We start from the raw sequence: 17,546 nt of genomic DNA on the forward strand, positions 1-17,546 counted from the left end.
CCTTTTTTTTTTTTTTTTTTTACGCGACTTGTTCTCATCCCTTGCGTTACCCTGTTTTCTCCGATAGGAGGAAAACAGTTCCATTGTTTCACGTCAGCAGCCCTGCCCAGCCTCGGCTTGGTTGTCTTGCCTCGGGGCGGTCCCTGGTACCACTGATGGTTGCTAGAAATCAGCTTGGGGTTGGAGATCCTCATAAATTTTGACGCTCGTGCACTACCTGATGTAGTCTTGGAAGATTACTTTGGATTAGAGTACATGAAACATTAATGATTCCCGGAGGGGAGGAAAGTGAGTCATTGCGCCTACAGAGCGCCGGACGCCGCAGTAGCTGGCGGGAACCTTACTGGGCTACGTAGAAATATGGCCGCGATGCTAATGTGTTTCGTCAAAATCAATTATCCAGTCTCGCTGGACGTGGAGAAAGTGCTCGAGGATTGAAAGATGATCAGCCAGAAAAAAAGAAATAAAATTGTTGCATTCGGGAACAAAGACCTTCTAGATCCTGTCAAGGATGGCGCGACCCAAATAACCTGCTGCACAAACACACACACACACACACACACACACTCGGCACACGGTGTGGTCTCATCTCCCCCCCCCGATGGAGAAAAATCACGGGCACTCTGTCACATTCACCTGTCTTTTAGTGTGTGCGTGCGTGTGCTAGTGCATGAGATGGACAAACAAACAGCTGGCTTAGATAACACTGTCATGAACACACACAGACTCCGCTGGGGATCAGTTTTCAAGTGCGCTTCCCCGTCGTCTCCTCACAGTGGCTCGAATGACGCTCACTTCACCTGCAGAATCCACAAATCACAGGACTGATATCCACATATTCATATTTTTCCCTTTCTTTTTCCAAATTACCGTATTTTTCGGACCACACGTCGCTCCGGGATGTAAGTCGCATCAGTCAAAAAAAACCTGTCATGAAGAAGAAAAAAACTTACAAATTGCCCTGGACTATAAGTCGCATTTTTTGGGGAAGTTTCTTTTACCAAAATCCAAAAACCAAGAGCAGACATTTCATCCAATTCCTCTTCTGCGTGGCTGTCGCCAGACTTGGCATCAGCTCCACTGCTGTATATATTTCAATATATAAGTCGCACCTGAGTATAAGTCGCATGACCAGCCAAACTCTGAATAAAGTGCAACTTATAGTCCGGAAAATACTGTAAGTTTTTCTGTCGCTCCGAAAAACATTTGGCGAAGTCTCTATCGCTGATGGAGGACAGTTTGTACAATTATCAGCAATTATCAACAAACATTTTCAAGCGCGTTTCGCTTTTGTACCGTCCACGCTGTGTATTAGAACCCCGTCGAAAAAGAAAAAAAAAAGGCTGTTGCGATACTTGCATAACAGCTCCATTTAAAAAGAGTGTTCCAACACATTTTGGGACCTTTGCTGCTCTCCCATGGCAGAGCTGACGTGGCCGCTGTGCTCGTGCTTTCACATGCTGTGGCTTTGTTTGCTAAGTGCAAATTTGCAACCGCTAAGTGTTGGTTTTGAAGCACACGTGCACACAACAAAAAAAAAAAAGGATGTGCAGCTTTACGTGCACACTCGCAGAATCAGACGTGCGCACCCCTCAGAGTTCACGTGGCCCGTAAGAGAGTTAATCCTATGTTATGAGTTTTCTCATCCTTTAAACCTTTCAGCTCATATGGAGGTTTTACCGGCCAGTGAGAGAGAGAGAGAGAGAGAGAGAGAGAGAGAGAGAGAGAGAGAGAGAGAGAGAGAGAGAGAGAGAGAGAGAGAGAGAGAGAGAGAGAGAGAGAGAGAGAGAGAGAGAGAGAGGAGAGAGAGAGAGAGAGAGAGAGAGAGAGAGAGAGAGAGAGAGAGAGAGAGAGAGAGAGAGACGGGTGAGCGGGACTTTCCTGGAGACGCTCGACGGTGTGAAAGCACGGCGCCATGTGTGACCTCCCACGCGCGTACGTGTGCGGCGGAGGGTGCGAAAAACGGGGCCGTCAGCGCAGGGTTGCGTAAGGACATCTATTAGTTTTGCAGTGGCAGCCGGCCTTATTAACATCCAGCTACGGAGGGGCAGAGCGGAGGAGTTAAAACAAAAAAAAAAAAGGGAAATGGAGCTACGGGAGGGATGGAGGCGTGGAGACGGAGCAATGAGTGTAATTAAAAAATCTATTTGAATCCCAGATATTATTACAGCGGTGGAGATTGGCTTGTTGGTGCTCACAGCGCACTGACTCATTATGCTCCTTTTAGACTAAGGTTCAAAAAAAACTTCCATCCCTCCACCCCCTATACTCCACCAGCTATATGGGGACGTAATTCACAAGTTACAATTGTTATTATTGGCATGTGGATGTTGCCATTCATAGTCAAAGCTGCTGCCAGAAGCTAATAAGCTGAGCAGGAAGAGTGACTTTTCCACTTTTGGTCCTTTACTTGTGATGTTGAACTTATTATATGTAGCTTTTTTTATCCACTTAAAGACACGTTTGCATTCATATGAAGCTTCCTGCTTATGTTTCAGGTCACAACCTAATAGACATAGACCAGGTCTTACATCATGCATGACTACTGCATGACATTTTCAGGAATAAATTATGATAAAGCTTCTAATGAGTGCAAACGACTTGCCCAAAGGTCATTTCTGATCATTATTCTTTTAGCTTTGTATTGTTCTAATAAAGTAAAACTGCATGGATTTTTTTTTTTTCGATTCAAAAGCAGCATGGTGACCTTTTAAGACTCAGGTTGAACACACACACACACACACACACACACACACACACACACACACATGCAGCAGGTGTTAATGCTCGCACATTGTCAGCAATGACATTTCCCTTTATGTTTGCCTTTCCTAATTAGCCGTCTTTTCCGCCCTCCCAGCGCAGAGGTGGCCTATCGGCTGAGGCCTCTCATTACTCGGGGTTGGTTTCGGGGTCTTTGTCGAACAAGGGGCGAAAGTGACAGCTGGAGCTGACCTGGGCACGAGCTCAGCGAGGCCGCGCTGGAGGATTGAACAGGACCATCACCTGGGGGACGGCCCTGGGTGGTCTTGGTGCCGCTAATTGAGAGGCAACTCTAATCTCTCCTCCACTTCCTGTCCCTCCCCTCCGCTCTCCTCTTTCCCTCCTCCCTCTATTCTCAGTTCTGGATGTCTGCGCTGGCCACCACCATACCAGTCCCCAGCGGAGCCTTCATGCCAGTATTTGTCATTGGTAGGAAAATCTTTTTCTTCTTTAGCTGACAGTTTGTTAAAGTTGGAATAACTGTTTCACTAAATGTTCTGAAAACTCAATGTTCCGAGTGCAAAAGTGCCCTCACACAGAGAATTATGTGCACGGTTCTCGCAGTCAAGATGCTAAAAAAGTATGACAAAAGTGTCAAAAATGCATTCCTGTCTCCAGATTGAGATTGGTCCCAATGCTTACTGCATGTTTTTTTTTTTTCTTCTTTGCGCTCGTGTGTGTGTTGTAGGTGCAGCTTTTGGCCGTCTGGTTGGAGAGAGCATGGCAGCTTGGTTCCCAGATGGCATCCACTCAGACGGCACTGTCTACTCCATCGTGCCAGGAGGATACGCTGTCGTGGGTATGTTGTAAACACCAACATTAATCTCCTTGTATTTCTTTCACATTAACACATTCTTTATTTTTCTCCCGCTTCCAAATACAAGCTTGTGTAAATATAACTTGTTTTACAACTGGTTTGCAACCACTGCTTCTGCTGCCTCTTATCACGAGACAGAAATTCTCTTTTCCTATTTCCCCGTACACCAAGATGGACACCAGGTTGTAGCTGTGTATTGTGTGACAAAAAAGGTTTACCAGAAGTCAACACGCTAAAAAGACTCATATCGCCCCCTACTGTGGGGGAGGTGGACACATTCCCTTCAATAATTGCATTTTCTCAGCTGCATGTAAATTGGGACAAGGAGAGAAGTCTGATTAGATGAGAAATGATGAATTATTATGAGCTTAGTCCGATTAAACTCTGCATAGAAACGTAGTCACTGTGTCTCAGAATTTGCGCTAGCTTTTCACATCCGTGCTTTTTCGGAGCTGCTGCTGACTCCTGTTGCTCCGTGCGATGCGGCTCACTAGCGAGCAGATTACGTAAGTCTGAGCAGATCAGATGCAATCTCCAATTTTATAGGTGCTGCGGGACAACAAAAAAAAAGGCCACATGGCAGGTAATTCAAATTCTTCCTCTGCTTTCTTAAAAGCCAGTTGGAGAGTTTCCCCTGCTCCCAGACATGCCGTTTTTCCCGATCCGCATCATTAATATTGCGGCGATGGCAGTTCGGGGAGGAGCGCGCAAAATATTTTTCATTGTTTTGCAACTCGACTGCTTATAAGCGATTCAATCTTTTTCAGGACATTAACTTGGCGCCCATTAAGCCTCTGAGTCATCAGCGCTTGAGTAAAATATTTTCCTTTCCTCGCTGCCGCTCATAAAAAGATGAATGGAGACAGCATTTTGCTTTTTTCATACAGCTTCATCCCGCAACTCCACGTTAGGAGTCTAATGGACCCCAGAAATTCACACAACAGATGGGCTTTTCCATTAAAACATGGCTCTGCAGGCGTGTTTATTGGGATTGATTGTATTAGCCGATCTCTCCGGCTATTCTGATATGTCAGCCCGTCCACGTTACGTAACCCAACGACGGGGCTCCGGCAGCTTATTTGCCACCGATTATGCAAATTCTCCTTTCAAAGTTTTCATCAATATTAAATTCTCTGTGATGTGACGGCTCGGAAGCAGACGGCGTTACTAACCGTGATGCCTCGTCTTGACGGAAAAGAAGTAGAAGAAGGAAAACACCAACTCCCTGTGTTCTCCCCGTCTTGTGACGCTCTGTTGTCACGTCCGTCTCCCGCGTGTCTGATGAGACGCGGCGCTGAGGTTTTCCCCCCCTCTGCCACCTGTTGACAGCCGAGCCGCTGGAGCCGCTGGAGCGGCCGCAGGTTAACAGCTGCCGTGTTGTTTTTCTGTTTTGTTTTTTGTTTTTTTTGGCTTAGCGAGCAGCTGATGTTTTTGTTGTTGCACGGGCCACTGTAGCTGATGATGACTCAGCCCCCCTCTTTATTTATTTTTTTATTTTTTTATTATTATTATTATTTTTATATATATATATTTGTATATATATATATATATATATTTTGTTCCAGCAGGCCCGACACTCTGATGAGCCTCTTTCATCTCACGCTCCCTTTAAGGACCATATATAGGAATGGTTGGAGGTGTGAGGTGCGGGGAGGTAGCAGCGGCATTTATCTGAGCAGCCCGGGTGCACGCTCGCTCGCACGCACGCACGCACGCACGCACACGTCAGCTTAATTAAGTTGCGAGGAAGAACAATGAGAGCTGCCTTTGTGGACTCTCTCCGCTGCCGTCTGCTTCTCTCCTGTTCGCTCTCCCCACCTTCATTGTGCACTATTTTTCTCCGCAGAGTTTATCTCTCGCTCCCCGGGTCGGACTCGTCCGCTCCTCTGCCCCGGTGCTGCTCCGCTCTGCTTTCCATGCAGTTTTTATATTGTTTTCACAAGCCTTTCTTTATTGCGAAACAAAGATTTGGAAATATTGAGGTCCCCTCCTGTATCGACTTAGGGTGAATAGGTTTTTCCTTTTTTTCCTCCCTTCACCTCCAGCCAGTGGGTGAGTGTTGTTAGGGTAAAAAATGTCTTAAAAAATAGTAGTTTGTGGCTCTGAAGAGAAAAGAAAGAAGACACTGATTGTTGAGGTAAATTGATTTCCTGGGTTAAAGTGGCTCCCATACATTTGTCACTGCATATTTTGAATGTGGCATCTTCTACCTAGTTCCATGTCTCCATAAGATCCAATGGATCTTCAGTGGAACTCTTGTGGAAGAGAATTGCAAGATTATTCATTCAAAACACAGCTGGTCTCCAGAGAAACAGATATTTTTTAGCCCTCTGTGTACGTCCACTGTTTCAGCCTAAAACCGATGCTTTGCTGGTCCTTCCTCCTGCCTGGAAGAGGTCTCAGAAGCACCGAGACCTGGCATGTTTAGGTCTCTGTCTTTCTCACACAACCCTCTGGCCCTAAGACCACCTATTTGTTTTTTATATATCCTGTATAAGATGTGGGAGTGAACTTCAGGTCAGCCAGTGTGCTGTGCCAGCACTGTTTCCTGATAAATCATGATAAATTCCTATTGGTTAGCAACCCCTCCATTACACGCTACACCATGGTGAATGCATATTGTCTTTAAGTCACTGTAATTGATTCAATTCATCATTTTGATGGATGGAGCTCCTTAAAGCCACCCAAGGATCCTCTTTGTTTACCACCTTGAAGCGCGCCGATCTGGACGACTGTTTCCACCGCTAAGAAGCCTTCGCCTTTATTATTCCATCACTTGAGCGTTCCTCTTTTATTTCCCCGCCCCCCTCTAGGCGCGGCGGCCTTGTCCGGAGCGGTCACCCACACGGTCTCCACCGCCGTCATCGTCTTCGAGCTGACCGGTCAGATCTCCCACATCCTGCCGGTGATGATAGCGGTGATCCTGGCCAACGCCGTGGCCCAGTCGCTGCAGCCGTCCCTCTACGACTCCATCATCAGGATCAAGAAGCTGCCCTACCTGCCCGAGCTGGGCTGGGGCCACCACGAGTACGTACAGCTCAACACGGCACTCACTTTTGTTCTGCGATTACAGTTAAAATCACAAAAATAGATACAGGCATTTTTTTCTGTACAGTAAAACAGAACCAAAGCTATGTAGCTTAGCTGTGCAGTGACCAGTTTGTCTTTTCTAAGAAATTGCCACGGCCTAAGCTCCTTTCATCTGGGTTTGATTGGTTTAGGCACATCGTTTAGTCCATGTTTCGACCTCTCTGTCCAAACCTAAGCCGCCCAAAAATCTCATCAAGGACGTGGAATTGACGTTCCTGGAAAAAAAAAATGTATTCAATGTATTTATATAGAATGTCACAACAACCCAAAGGTGACCAATAACAATAAAAATCAAGAGAATAACTTTCTCACTAAGAAAATTGCACAGAGGGAAACGTTAAGGTGTTTGCTAACAGACGAGCCAATGGCAGTGCAAGTTGCAGAGGCTAGACTGGGATAGACTGGGCTAGACTGGGAGACCACTGACCACCAGTCCATTTGTTTTTCAGACTTAAAACCTGAAAACTAAAAACTGTCAAAAAAAAAATCCCACACTATCTTCCCGACAATATTTAAATCCATCAAAATAGCCACTTTTCATTAAAAGCACATATCGAGTTATTGAACCTGTTTTTCCTTGCTGCATAATTACATATATCTTGCTCATCTATTTCATATCTTCAGTATCTATCTGCAGTGTAGAAAGTTGTAAAGATAAAATCAAAAGATTGCACGAGAAGGTGTGTCCAAACTTTTGACTGGTAGAGTATATTCATTTATTCTGGAGAGAATTTGCTGTTCAAATTTGCTGTTGGAGAGATTTGCTGGTTTTACACAATTGGTTGTTGGTGGATTAGCAATAATCTTAAGAACTTCCTGTTCTTCGAGAGTGCCGCCTCTGCAGAGGTTGGTGTGTTTAATTGTGGAGGTTTAATTAGTCACAGAATAGCTCGGATACAGTTGCAATGTTCTTAGTCTTAATCTACTGTTATTGGTAATGGGCTTAAGTGCTTAATGACTTTTCGATTATTGCTTTAATTTACCCGTTTCCTCGTCGTCGAACTCGCCCGCCAGGATGCAAAAGGAAAAGGCGGCCCGCTCGGCTTTATTGGTTTTCATTTCCTTGGCTGTTTTTCCTTCCAGCCGCACGCCGCTGAACCGGACCGCTGGCTGCTCGGCGCCACCACACCGAGGCACTTATCGCTAAATGGGCGCGCTGGCTGTTATTGTCATGGATGCTGGTGAATCATTAAGAGGAGTTAACAGACGGGATGCATCAGCCGCGCTTCGCGACTAATGAGAAAAGAATCGAATTTCAACCTCGGTCACGATCCCAGCGTGCGTGTCCCTCCACTCCTCCGCCTCCCCGAAGACTCTGGTGCTCGGCGGCCACCTGAAACCTCTGGCTTCCAACGCTCTGGCACCTCAGTCGACCCGCGCTGCCCGTCTCTTCGTTATCTATCCCTCCCTCACTGCACCTCTGCTGCCCTCCGTCTCTCCTCATTATCTCCTGACCTCATCCTGGCTTCTTCTCCTTGCCTGCCTCTGTTTTGGGACACTTTGGAGGAGAAGCAGGAAGGAGAGTTGTACTTTTAAGAAGAGCGGCCACGCCGACGCACAATCGTGACGCTGTGGAGAAACGTGAAGAAGTCCTAGAGCAGAAAAGCGATAATATTTGAGGTTTTGATACATTGAAATTTAGTCCACAAGTACCACCGTCGATTTTAAAACCAAACAGATCGGTTCATTTCAACCCAACTTGGCCAGTTAATTTGTTTTTCGTAAGTTTTAAGCTGAAGCACCTAGTTTGTGTCTCAAAGTCGCTGTTGTTGCCATGATTACAGGCTGTTTTCTGCACCTCCGTGTCTGTGTTGTTCGGTGCACTTTGTCAATGAGAATCAAACAGCATTGGGTTGTTTTAGTGCACCGGTAGACATAAATGGCCCAGCAGAAAATGCAGACGGAACTGTACAACTCGCCCACACGCACACACACACACACACACACACACACACACACACACACACACACACACACACACACACGGCTGTTCAGACGTTGCCGTGTTTGTCTCAGACCTCGGCAGGAAGCAAGGACGAGAAACATGCTTCTCCATGTTTTAACACTGCATTTACACAGAAAGCCGGGCAGATCGGATCTGAACCTCCAACCAGTACAATCCCCACTGGTCCCAGACAGAAACTGGTCACATTTAGTTTGGCGCTCTACATCATGACTTCAATTCATCGACACACAAAGTTTCCATTTGTCAACAAGTCAACATTTCGACTTGCCAGGACATTAATAAGATTATAAGCCAGTGTCAAAAAGCTCCTTCGCAGTGTGTGTGTGTGTGTGTGTGTGTGTGTGTGTGTGTGTGTGTGTGTGTGTGTGTGTGTGTGTGTGTGTGTGTGTGTGTGTGTGTGTTTACGCCCATATTTGAGCTAGTGTGCGCTCATGCAAACGAAAAAGAGGGGTAAAAAAGAAAAGTAATCATGACACAATCATCTATCATCAAAAAATATCAAATAATCTCGACATAATGGCATATGCTTGGAAATGTTAGAAGTTGGCGAGCCGTCGGGATGATTGAGAAACTGTCAGGGTCTCACAAGCACTCTCGCACACAAATACACACCCAGAAAAAAGAAAGAAAGAAAGAAAGAAAGAAAAAACATAATCTCCGGGAGTCATCTATTTTTAATAACGCACACACAATATGAACTCGAGTCGCCGTGCAGAAAGCTTCCACTCCCCTCCAACCTTCATTCACTATTTTTTTTTTCAATATATTATTACTGCAGCAGCAGAGGAGGGGGAGGGGGAGGAGGAGGAGGAGGAGGAGGAGGTGGCTGCGAGGAGTGGCGCTGCTCGCTGCTCCGCTAGAACTGGAAACGCTCCATCTCACACCCACGCAGGCGTCCACCCACCCACTCGTGCGGGAACACTTGTGTAACACCTAGCGTCTGTGCGGTGGCCTGCGCGCGCCGCCGCGCGTGTCGCTGTTCCCACGCGCGCGTCGTAGGGGACACGTTTTATTATGCGCCGTACGTGTTCAGATATGAAGACGGAAGAAAAAACACACTCCGACTGCCGAGGTCGCTCTTCTCTAATCAGACCTGCGGGGCTCTTACGAAACCTTTTCCCACCTCCCTCTTTCATTCACATCCCTCTTTTGTTTTCTCCCACGATGAATCCTTCTCCGGCACCAGATTGGCGTTTGAGGGGAACAATTACGTAACGTCACTCCGCCTCTCTGTCACTCGGATGTTTTTTCCCTGGTCATGATTGTCAGTAACTATTTGCTGAAATGTCCCGTCAATGTTTTTTCTCTTTCTTTTTCTTTTTTTTGCAACAGCCTCTTGTGCCTCACACCCAAAATATTATCCAGCTAAAATGCAAAAGATTTTAGAATATCTTCCTCATATAGTAGGTGTAGTATAGTGCAGGTTGTCCAATGACCCAAAGGCTGGCGGTTCAAATCCCACTCCATCCCAGTCTGTCGTTGTGTCCTTGGGCAAGACACTTAACCCTGAATTGCTTGCAATGGGACTGGCAGGGCCTTGCATGGCAGCAGCCACCTACTGGTGTATGTGTGTGTGAGTGAATGGGTGAATGGGAGACCATTGTAAAGTGCTTTGGGGTATTGCGACGGTGCTGGAAAGCGCTATATACTAAGTGCAGTCCATTTAGAGATACTGGACACAACCTTGCGATGTGACTGTCAGAAAAACGACAGCTTTGACAGGCCAAACACAGGTAAACTACTACTTTGTACCAACTACTTTAGGTAGTTCAAGGGATATAGAATTGAATGGTATATGGGATGATCCCGATCACGATCTGGATGCAAATGTGGAAATACTTGTACATTGCTTGAAACTCTTCTAGGATCTAGGAGAAGGAAATCTCTCACATTAAAGCATGTCCACCTACCAAAACCTTCCACAGTCTTTCGTAACAGCTCCCAGAATCTTTGCTGTGGAAAATGTGAAAATGTCTGCCCTGGATTTCTTGCTTTATGAGTCTGTTTATCTTGGCTCAAAAATACAATCTCAGGCTTTCAGCGAGATGCTTCAGAGTGATGAGATGCAATGCCAGGCCTTGCAGGAAGCAAAGGTTCAATTAAGGGGAAACCAATCAGATTTCATCAAGCGCCTTTGATATCCCCGGGGAAATCAGTCCTGTGTCCAGTTCAGAGGCACGCTTTACCGCATCTTGCAGATTCACGGGGAAAATTAAGCCAGGAGGACTCAGAATGCGTCAGAACCAGGCAGCTTTCTGCAGCGGATGATGTGCTTGTCAAAGGATTTTCTTCCCCCACCGCACATATAAATATATTCCATATCTCCATCTCGCGCCGATATGAAAGAGTGGTAATTCAATTCTTATCCACTTCCTGAAATCTATTTGATAACCATGGGCACCTGGTTGATCTGTCAGCGAAATATCTTCTTCTGCCCAGGTGGCGATACATTTTCCATTTAGGTTTTTTTTTTGTTTTGTTTTGATGCAACAGAAACTCATAAGTTAATCAAAGTTGTTGTAGTCAAAGTTAACTAAAATGAGAAAGCTGTCCAGTCTGATTATAAAATGCAGGAGATATGCTGCAACTAAGACCGAGTGATTGACAGGTAATTCTGGAAGTGATCAGTGCAGTAAATTCTCTGCAGAGCTGTAACAACAAAGAACCGGTTCCTCTCGTTCCTCTTTGTTTTGCATTGATTTGTTTTTGCAGAGGTTTTTTTTTTTTTTTCCATCCCCTCTGAGATTTGTTCCAAGCAAGAAAGATAAGAGAAGGTGTATCTGTAGAGCAGGAAGATCTGTCTTTATTTTTTTTTTTCTTCTTACAACTCTGTTCCCATTTCATTGATGGCACTTCTGATCTCGCTCACGGCTTTCAACAGGGAACATTACCTCCGCCAAAAGTTGTTCCAATGAAAAATTAAAGCTGACAACAGGGTAATTTTTAAGGCCACTGTGCGACAAGACGGCGTGTGGCAACTCCAATGAATATGACACTTGCAAATATCTCAAGATTTGACAGATGAAGCCAACACTGTTCTCATTTTTGGGCATTCTTAACAGTCCGTAAAGTTTTAGAACTTAGACCTAAACTTCTGATTGATGTCATTTGCTTATGCGTGCAGACATGCCGGAGGAAACCAGTTCCTTTTCCACTTGCGTTGCGACTGAGGATGCTGATTGGATGGGTTCGTTATCCAGCCAGCTTTCAAAAAATAAACAAATAAATAACGATTGTTGCAGCTTCATCTTTTCCAAGATGAAGCTGCAAGATTTCACACATGATATCTTAGCGGTCCAGCTGCCCTGCTATAAAAACATTAATATTCTGTGTGGAAAAGAAAAACACGTTATATTGTCCTGTTTCACCACAGATAAAAGCTGCAGCATTTAGCAAACGCGTTGTCCACGTCATCCCACCCAGACATCCCCAGAAAACCTTTCCACAAAGGTTGTTTTCTGTGTTTGTTGCAGAGCTGATGTCATTTCCAGCAGCTTTTTTCTTAATAGAGACCCCTTGAACTGTTTTGTGCGGAAGATCATCAAATTAACTTTGTACATCAACAGAGGTCAGTGCATTGAATGGTCACCACAAACAGGCAGCGCAGGCTTGGTTGGAGCCCGTCTCCTGGCTGGCACGGATACAGGACTTGGCAGGAAGGGCGAAGGGAATGAGAGGAGGGGGGGGGGGGAAACAACAACCTTTGAGCGGCCGCTGTCGTTGTTTGCAGATTTTTTGGCAAGCTGGAGGCGGAAGAGCGAGCCGAGTGTTTTGACCGGTGTAGCAGGGCGTACGTGGAGTTCTGCTGAGGCAAGATCTGCTCGCACAATGTCACCCACTTCCCGCCAGCCGCACCGTGCACGTCTGCCTTGTCGTCACCGCCGCGCACGTCTGCGTGACGTGCTAACAAGGCCGCGTGTTATTGGACTGACCCGCCGGTCAGAAAGGGTGCTTTTGAAATACAAATAGAGGCCGATGCGCTACACTACACCTCCGTGACCTAAGCTGCAGGATTCTAGATTCTGAAATTAGTCAACAGCTCCTGCAAATAAACTTAGAATTATCTTCCCCATGAGTCCATCAAGGTTCAGTTAGGGGTTTCAGTCGTCCTCTTCCTCATCACACTTTCTTTTTTTTTCAGGAAGTACAACATTCGCGTGGAGGACATCATGGTCAGAGATGTGCGCTACATCACTCTAAACTGCTGCTACAGGGACCTGCAGAACGTCCTGATGACGGGTCACCTCAAGACTCTGGCGCTGGTGGAGTCGGCTGGTGAGGCGTCGACCGACATTTATGTGTTTGGATAAAAAATCATTTTAAATGACTGATTTTCCTTCTTGAATCTTGCGATAATTTGTCTTTTTATCCTATGAATCGTGGCTTATTACTACTTAATAATGCTTACATAACACACACAACACTCGCCCGTTTATGCCGGGAGCCTTCTGTCAATGTATTGATCAGTCATCAGCTCAATTAGTGCCGACACGCCTCAAACAGAGCAAAATATTGACTGTTTGATTGGGGGCGGAGTCTGTTCTGATGTTAAGAAAATAAGAGTAAAAGGCTTTTTTAAAAACAGAAGCTTTCTAAACAGGAAATGCAGGTTTCTGCAATGTGACTCGGAGGTTTTCATTTTTACGTGTCGTCTTAGATGAGCCGATTAGCAACACGTGTCCCGCTGCCTGACTGTGTTCCGGGCCAGCGATGCCGCCGGCCTGCAACATCCTCCATGGCAGCTGGAACAATCTGCAGCAGCCATGGCGACACGCTAATTGCATTGATTGATTGATTGACTGACAAACTGGCCGCGGCGCGGGCTGCTCTGACGTGGGAGAGCTCATTGAAGTGCAAATTTGGTATTCCCGCCGCCGTCTCAATTAGAGCCCAGCGCAGGGACAATTAGCCGCGGCATTTAACCAAATACATAATCAGCACGCACAGTAACAAAGGCAATTACTTAAAGCCAGCGCCCCCCCCCCGCTCCCCCTTCACGCCCCCTCCCCCGTCCCCAACAGACACCCAGACTAGCTAATATGCATTTGCTGCATTCTGTTCCCTTGTTATGTAACCGAGCCGGGCTCTCCGCAATGCTGTAACATGAGCGCGTGGTCTCCTGCGCTCTGCTCACTCTGCTCCTCTTCCATTTCCTTCCTCCCGTCCCGCTTCACCTCCTTGCCGCCCCCCCCCCCCACCCCCCCCCCCCCCCCCACCAGAGTCGATGATCCTGTTGGGCTCCATCGAGCGCGCCCAGCTCCAGTCCCTGCTGGCCCAGCAGCTGGGCCGCCCCAGACGGCTGGAGTACATCCGGGAGCGGTCCGTGGCGGAGAAGAAGCGCCTGTCTGTCGTGTCGGACCCGGGCAGCGACATCGACAGCCAGCGCATCAGCCAGGAGGTCCGCTTCCAGGTCAGAGGTCTTCGGCGGCGCAGTATCGGGATGCAAACGCTGACGGGGCAAAATGGAACGCTGGCTGGGGAGATGGATGGTTAATGGATTTGTTGCCTGGAGGCTAAAACAGGAGAGGCTGAGGCCAAACGTCTTCAACCGTTCAAAGCTTTTGCCGCTTTCCAAAGCACAAAACGTGAAATATTTAGTCCAACAACAGACTAACTGATGACCTCATCACTTAACAAATTAAAGGCTGGCCAAGATGATCAGCACTGTGTACTTCTGACTGAATGATTTAATAATTGCATGTGAATAATTAGCTAAAGTGTCTCTTTTGTATTCAGTTAATGAAAACACAACACTAGAGCCCCAGTGTGGCAAACGTTGTGCCACTGCATATCTGGGTATCCCAGGACTTGGATCTGCTGAGTTTTCACTTTGACAGCAGAGCTGGGATAGAACAGAGGTGAGATCAAGTGATACAAAACAGGAATTGAATGCATTCTTAATAATAGATTAGACTAAATCTCACACACTGTGCCTTTAAAGTTTAGCACAAGGAGAAAAACATCAGAGCTTTCGGGAAAAAAAAAAGTTGATACCAGAGGAGGCTGAAGGAAATGTTACATTAAAAAGTCACGGAAGGCGTATGTTTTGCTTCCGGGCTCGGATGAGAAAACATTCAGAGGCTTTTTGCTTCGCCTGCCTTCTTTTCTTCTTTCCTGCATTATATTTTGTTTTTCTCCCCGACTTTGAAGCCTCCGTCTCATGGCTCTGAAAAAGTGCATCCATTTGTCTAATGAGTTTGCAGGGAGAGAAAAAAGAGAGCTGCGGAGAAGGTCGGGGTTGAGTGCTGGTTCTCATTTCTCACTATGCCTTTCTCTCTCTGTGTGTGTGTGTGTGTGTGTGTGTGTGTGTGTGTGTGTGTGTGTGTGTGTGTGTGTGTGTGTGTGTGTGTGTGTGTGTGTGTGTGTGTGTGTGTGCGTGTGTGTGTGTGTGTGTGTGCGCGCGCAGATCTCGACCGAGGAGTCCACCTTCAGTCCAGTTCGTCCAGTTTCCCCAAAGCCCCTCAAACCTGCACTAAAGAGGCCATCTGTGGTGGAGCGACCCACCGAGATCCCCGCCAGTAAGGAAAACACACACACACTGCACTCCACTTGTGCGCTTGTTGTGCGGCGCTCTCATCTCGACCTAGATGGTCGTGTCCCAAATCGTGCACTGCTCCATGAAATAGTCATGGAGGAGAACACACAGACACCCAGAGTGCTGCTTTACTTTTCAGATAGACACTGTAGATGGATAGATAGATAGATGGATAGATACTGTAGATAGATAGATAGATAAGAAGGAAATTCACAATTCACATCTTCCAACAGCATCCATAGATTTGAAAATACTTCGCCAATTAAAAGAAGGCTTGCAATAAAAGACTAATAACCATGTCATGCTGGTGCAAAACATGCAAGTTTCTAAGGAATTGTATTTAATTTGCCTCTTTTTCCTTCTTTCAAATTGGAAACAGACGGTGAAGACGACAGTTTGCCAGCCAAACACTCATTCGGACCTTCTGTCTTTCATTTCAGGTCCTAATGATAATTCAGGCATTGCTTTAAAGAACCTGTTCTGTGCCAGTCCAGATACCGAAGGCCTGGAGGTGAGAAAGCCTGTGTCCTCAGATACACCCAACATCAACTCTCTCACACACACACACACACACACACACACAGGCACAGTGGCTCACGTCCTGTCGTTCACACTCTCTGTACGCCCACACACACTATGCTATCTCTCACATACAGTCCTTCACACTCTGCAGTACAGTGCCACCCACGCAAACAATCACATACACAGCACACACACACACACACGCACACGCACACGCGCTCACAGCAGCACCTCAGCCGGCCTCAATATGAAAAACTTTTTCCACTTTGCCTCAGCCTGGCATCCCTCAGTGCTTTTTGTCTCCGAGCACTGCGGTAAAGTTTTGACTCAAGATTATTTTTTTTGGGGGGAGAGTGGGAGGTGGTTGGGTGGGTAGTTAGATGTTGATGTTAATGTTGTGTGCTTATCTCTGGTCACCTGGAAGACAAACAACAACGTGGAGAGCCCCACGTCTCCTGAACAAAGGAGGCCCTCCAAACGAGTGCGGATATCCGTCGTGGTAAGAGCCACCGATCTGGGCCACGCCCCAAATGCCTGGAAACCGCCCGGCAACAGGTTCATCAGCCAATCAGCCGACTGCCACCCCATCATTCCATTGCATCGTAGGGCTAATCCCAGAATGCCGATGGACCGCGATGGGGCGCCACGCTCAGCCGAGGCCCATCTGTGTCATCGTGCCGAATTGCGTTGATCGCCCTCGTCCTTGCACAGTCTGTAGCTCCGCCTCCTGACCCGCCCCCCTGCTGCCTGTAGTCTGCTTACATCATCTGCTCGAGCAGCGATTCATTCAGCTTTCTGTAGCCCGATTGGTCAGGTGACAACACAGCGAACACTTGAACACTGTTGCACCTCAAACTGAGGATAAAAAAAAGAGCACAGCAGGAAGTGATGGGTCGCACTGCCTCTTTAATCGCCCGTGTGAGAATTAATCAAAGCGATAGCACATTGTGACTCAGTAGTTACCAAACTTTTTACATCAGTGACCCCCTAATTGGACCTAAGTAGACCGAGGACCCATCAGTCTAATTAGATATTGCTCAGCCGTTGCCGTTGTGTGGTTCATAAATGGCATTTCCTTAAAAGCAGATTGATCCCCAGTTTTGTTTTGACCCCCTGAACCAGCATCAAGGAGCCCTTTGCGTTGCAATTTGCTCCAATTTAGCCTTCCAACCAACATGTTGCAACACACCGCTGTCAGTTGGGCTGTGCGCATGCAACTTCTTACGCCGTGCTGATTCATTTCCCATTTGACAACATGAGTGAGACGATGATGGTAATGGTAAAAATGTTGTTCTGTTAACAAATAAAGGAGAATATTAGGCTAATATGGTAGCGTTGCACCCGTTTAATTCACAAATTGTGGATTCAGTGTATTGTTGCACTCCTGCTATCAGTATGTGAATCCCGTTTAATGAATATTAGGCATACATTTTTTTTATTTATTTTATGGTCAAACTTTAAAGGTCTATAATGATTTTGAGCTTTTTTTTTCAGCTTGTATACGCATACGACTGTCAGGACGCATCTTAAACTATAGAAACGATTTTAGGTCCCAGCAAACGCTGGGAAAATCTGTTAGATGCCCTGGTGCCCTGAATAATTTAGTTTCAGCCTCATCGTTTATGTTCAAACGGATCTTTATGTTCGAATACCCAAGTGTTCTGCAAGGACGAGGCCGTTCAAGCGAGCATGCTGCGCTCTCATCATCACCCGTGTCACCCGAGGCGTCCAATCAGTGACCGCCTCGCAGGGCCGCGTTCCTGTCGTGACCCGGAAAACCCGCCGCGTTGGCTGCGATCGATGGAAGAGTCGCATAGAGGGAGAGGGAGGCGCGTGGAGGCGAGCGCGTCTCT

General features: G+C 46.7%; 1 protein-coding gene across 6 annotated transcripts in view; it reads left to right on the forward strand.

The window, feature by feature from the left end:
- The window catches only part of LOC142895624 (chloride channel protein 2-like), a 92,247-nt gene that overhangs the window by 56,181 nt on the left and 18,520 nt on the right, over positions 1-17,546 (forward strand). For 4 of the 6 annotated variants that reach the window (XM_076036831.1, XM_076036832.1, XM_076036833.1 and 1 more), the window contains 8 exons: positions 3,123-3,192; positions 3,452-3,562; positions 6,394-6,607; positions 12,778-12,911; positions 13,856-14,046; positions 15,043-15,154; positions 15,612-15,682; positions 16,118-16,192. In XM_076036831.1, the coding sequence (XP_075892946.1) occupies positions 3,123-3,192; positions 3,452-3,562; positions 6,394-6,607; positions 12,778-12,911; positions 13,856-14,046; positions 15,043-15,154; positions 15,612-15,682; positions 16,118-16,192 (978 nt within the window). The remainder of the gene's footprint in view (positions 1-3,122; positions 3,193-3,451; positions 3,563-6,393; positions 6,608-12,777; positions 12,912-13,855; positions 14,047-15,042; positions 15,155-15,611; positions 15,683-16,117; positions 16,193-17,546) is intronic. The other 2 variants (XM_076036835.1, XM_076036836.1) reach the window with 1 other exon arrangement.

Source organism: Nelusetta ayraudi, unplaced genomic scaffold (genome assembly GCF_046127955.1).
Source record: "Nelusetta ayraudi isolate G7.1 ecotype Tasmania unplaced genomic scaffold, CSIRO-AGI_Nayr_v1 ptg000048l, whole genome shotgun sequence".
In the NCBI taxonomy this organism is placed as follows: domain Eukaryota; kingdom Metazoa; phylum Chordata; class Actinopteri; order Tetraodontiformes; family Monacanthidae; genus Nelusetta; species Nelusetta ayraudi.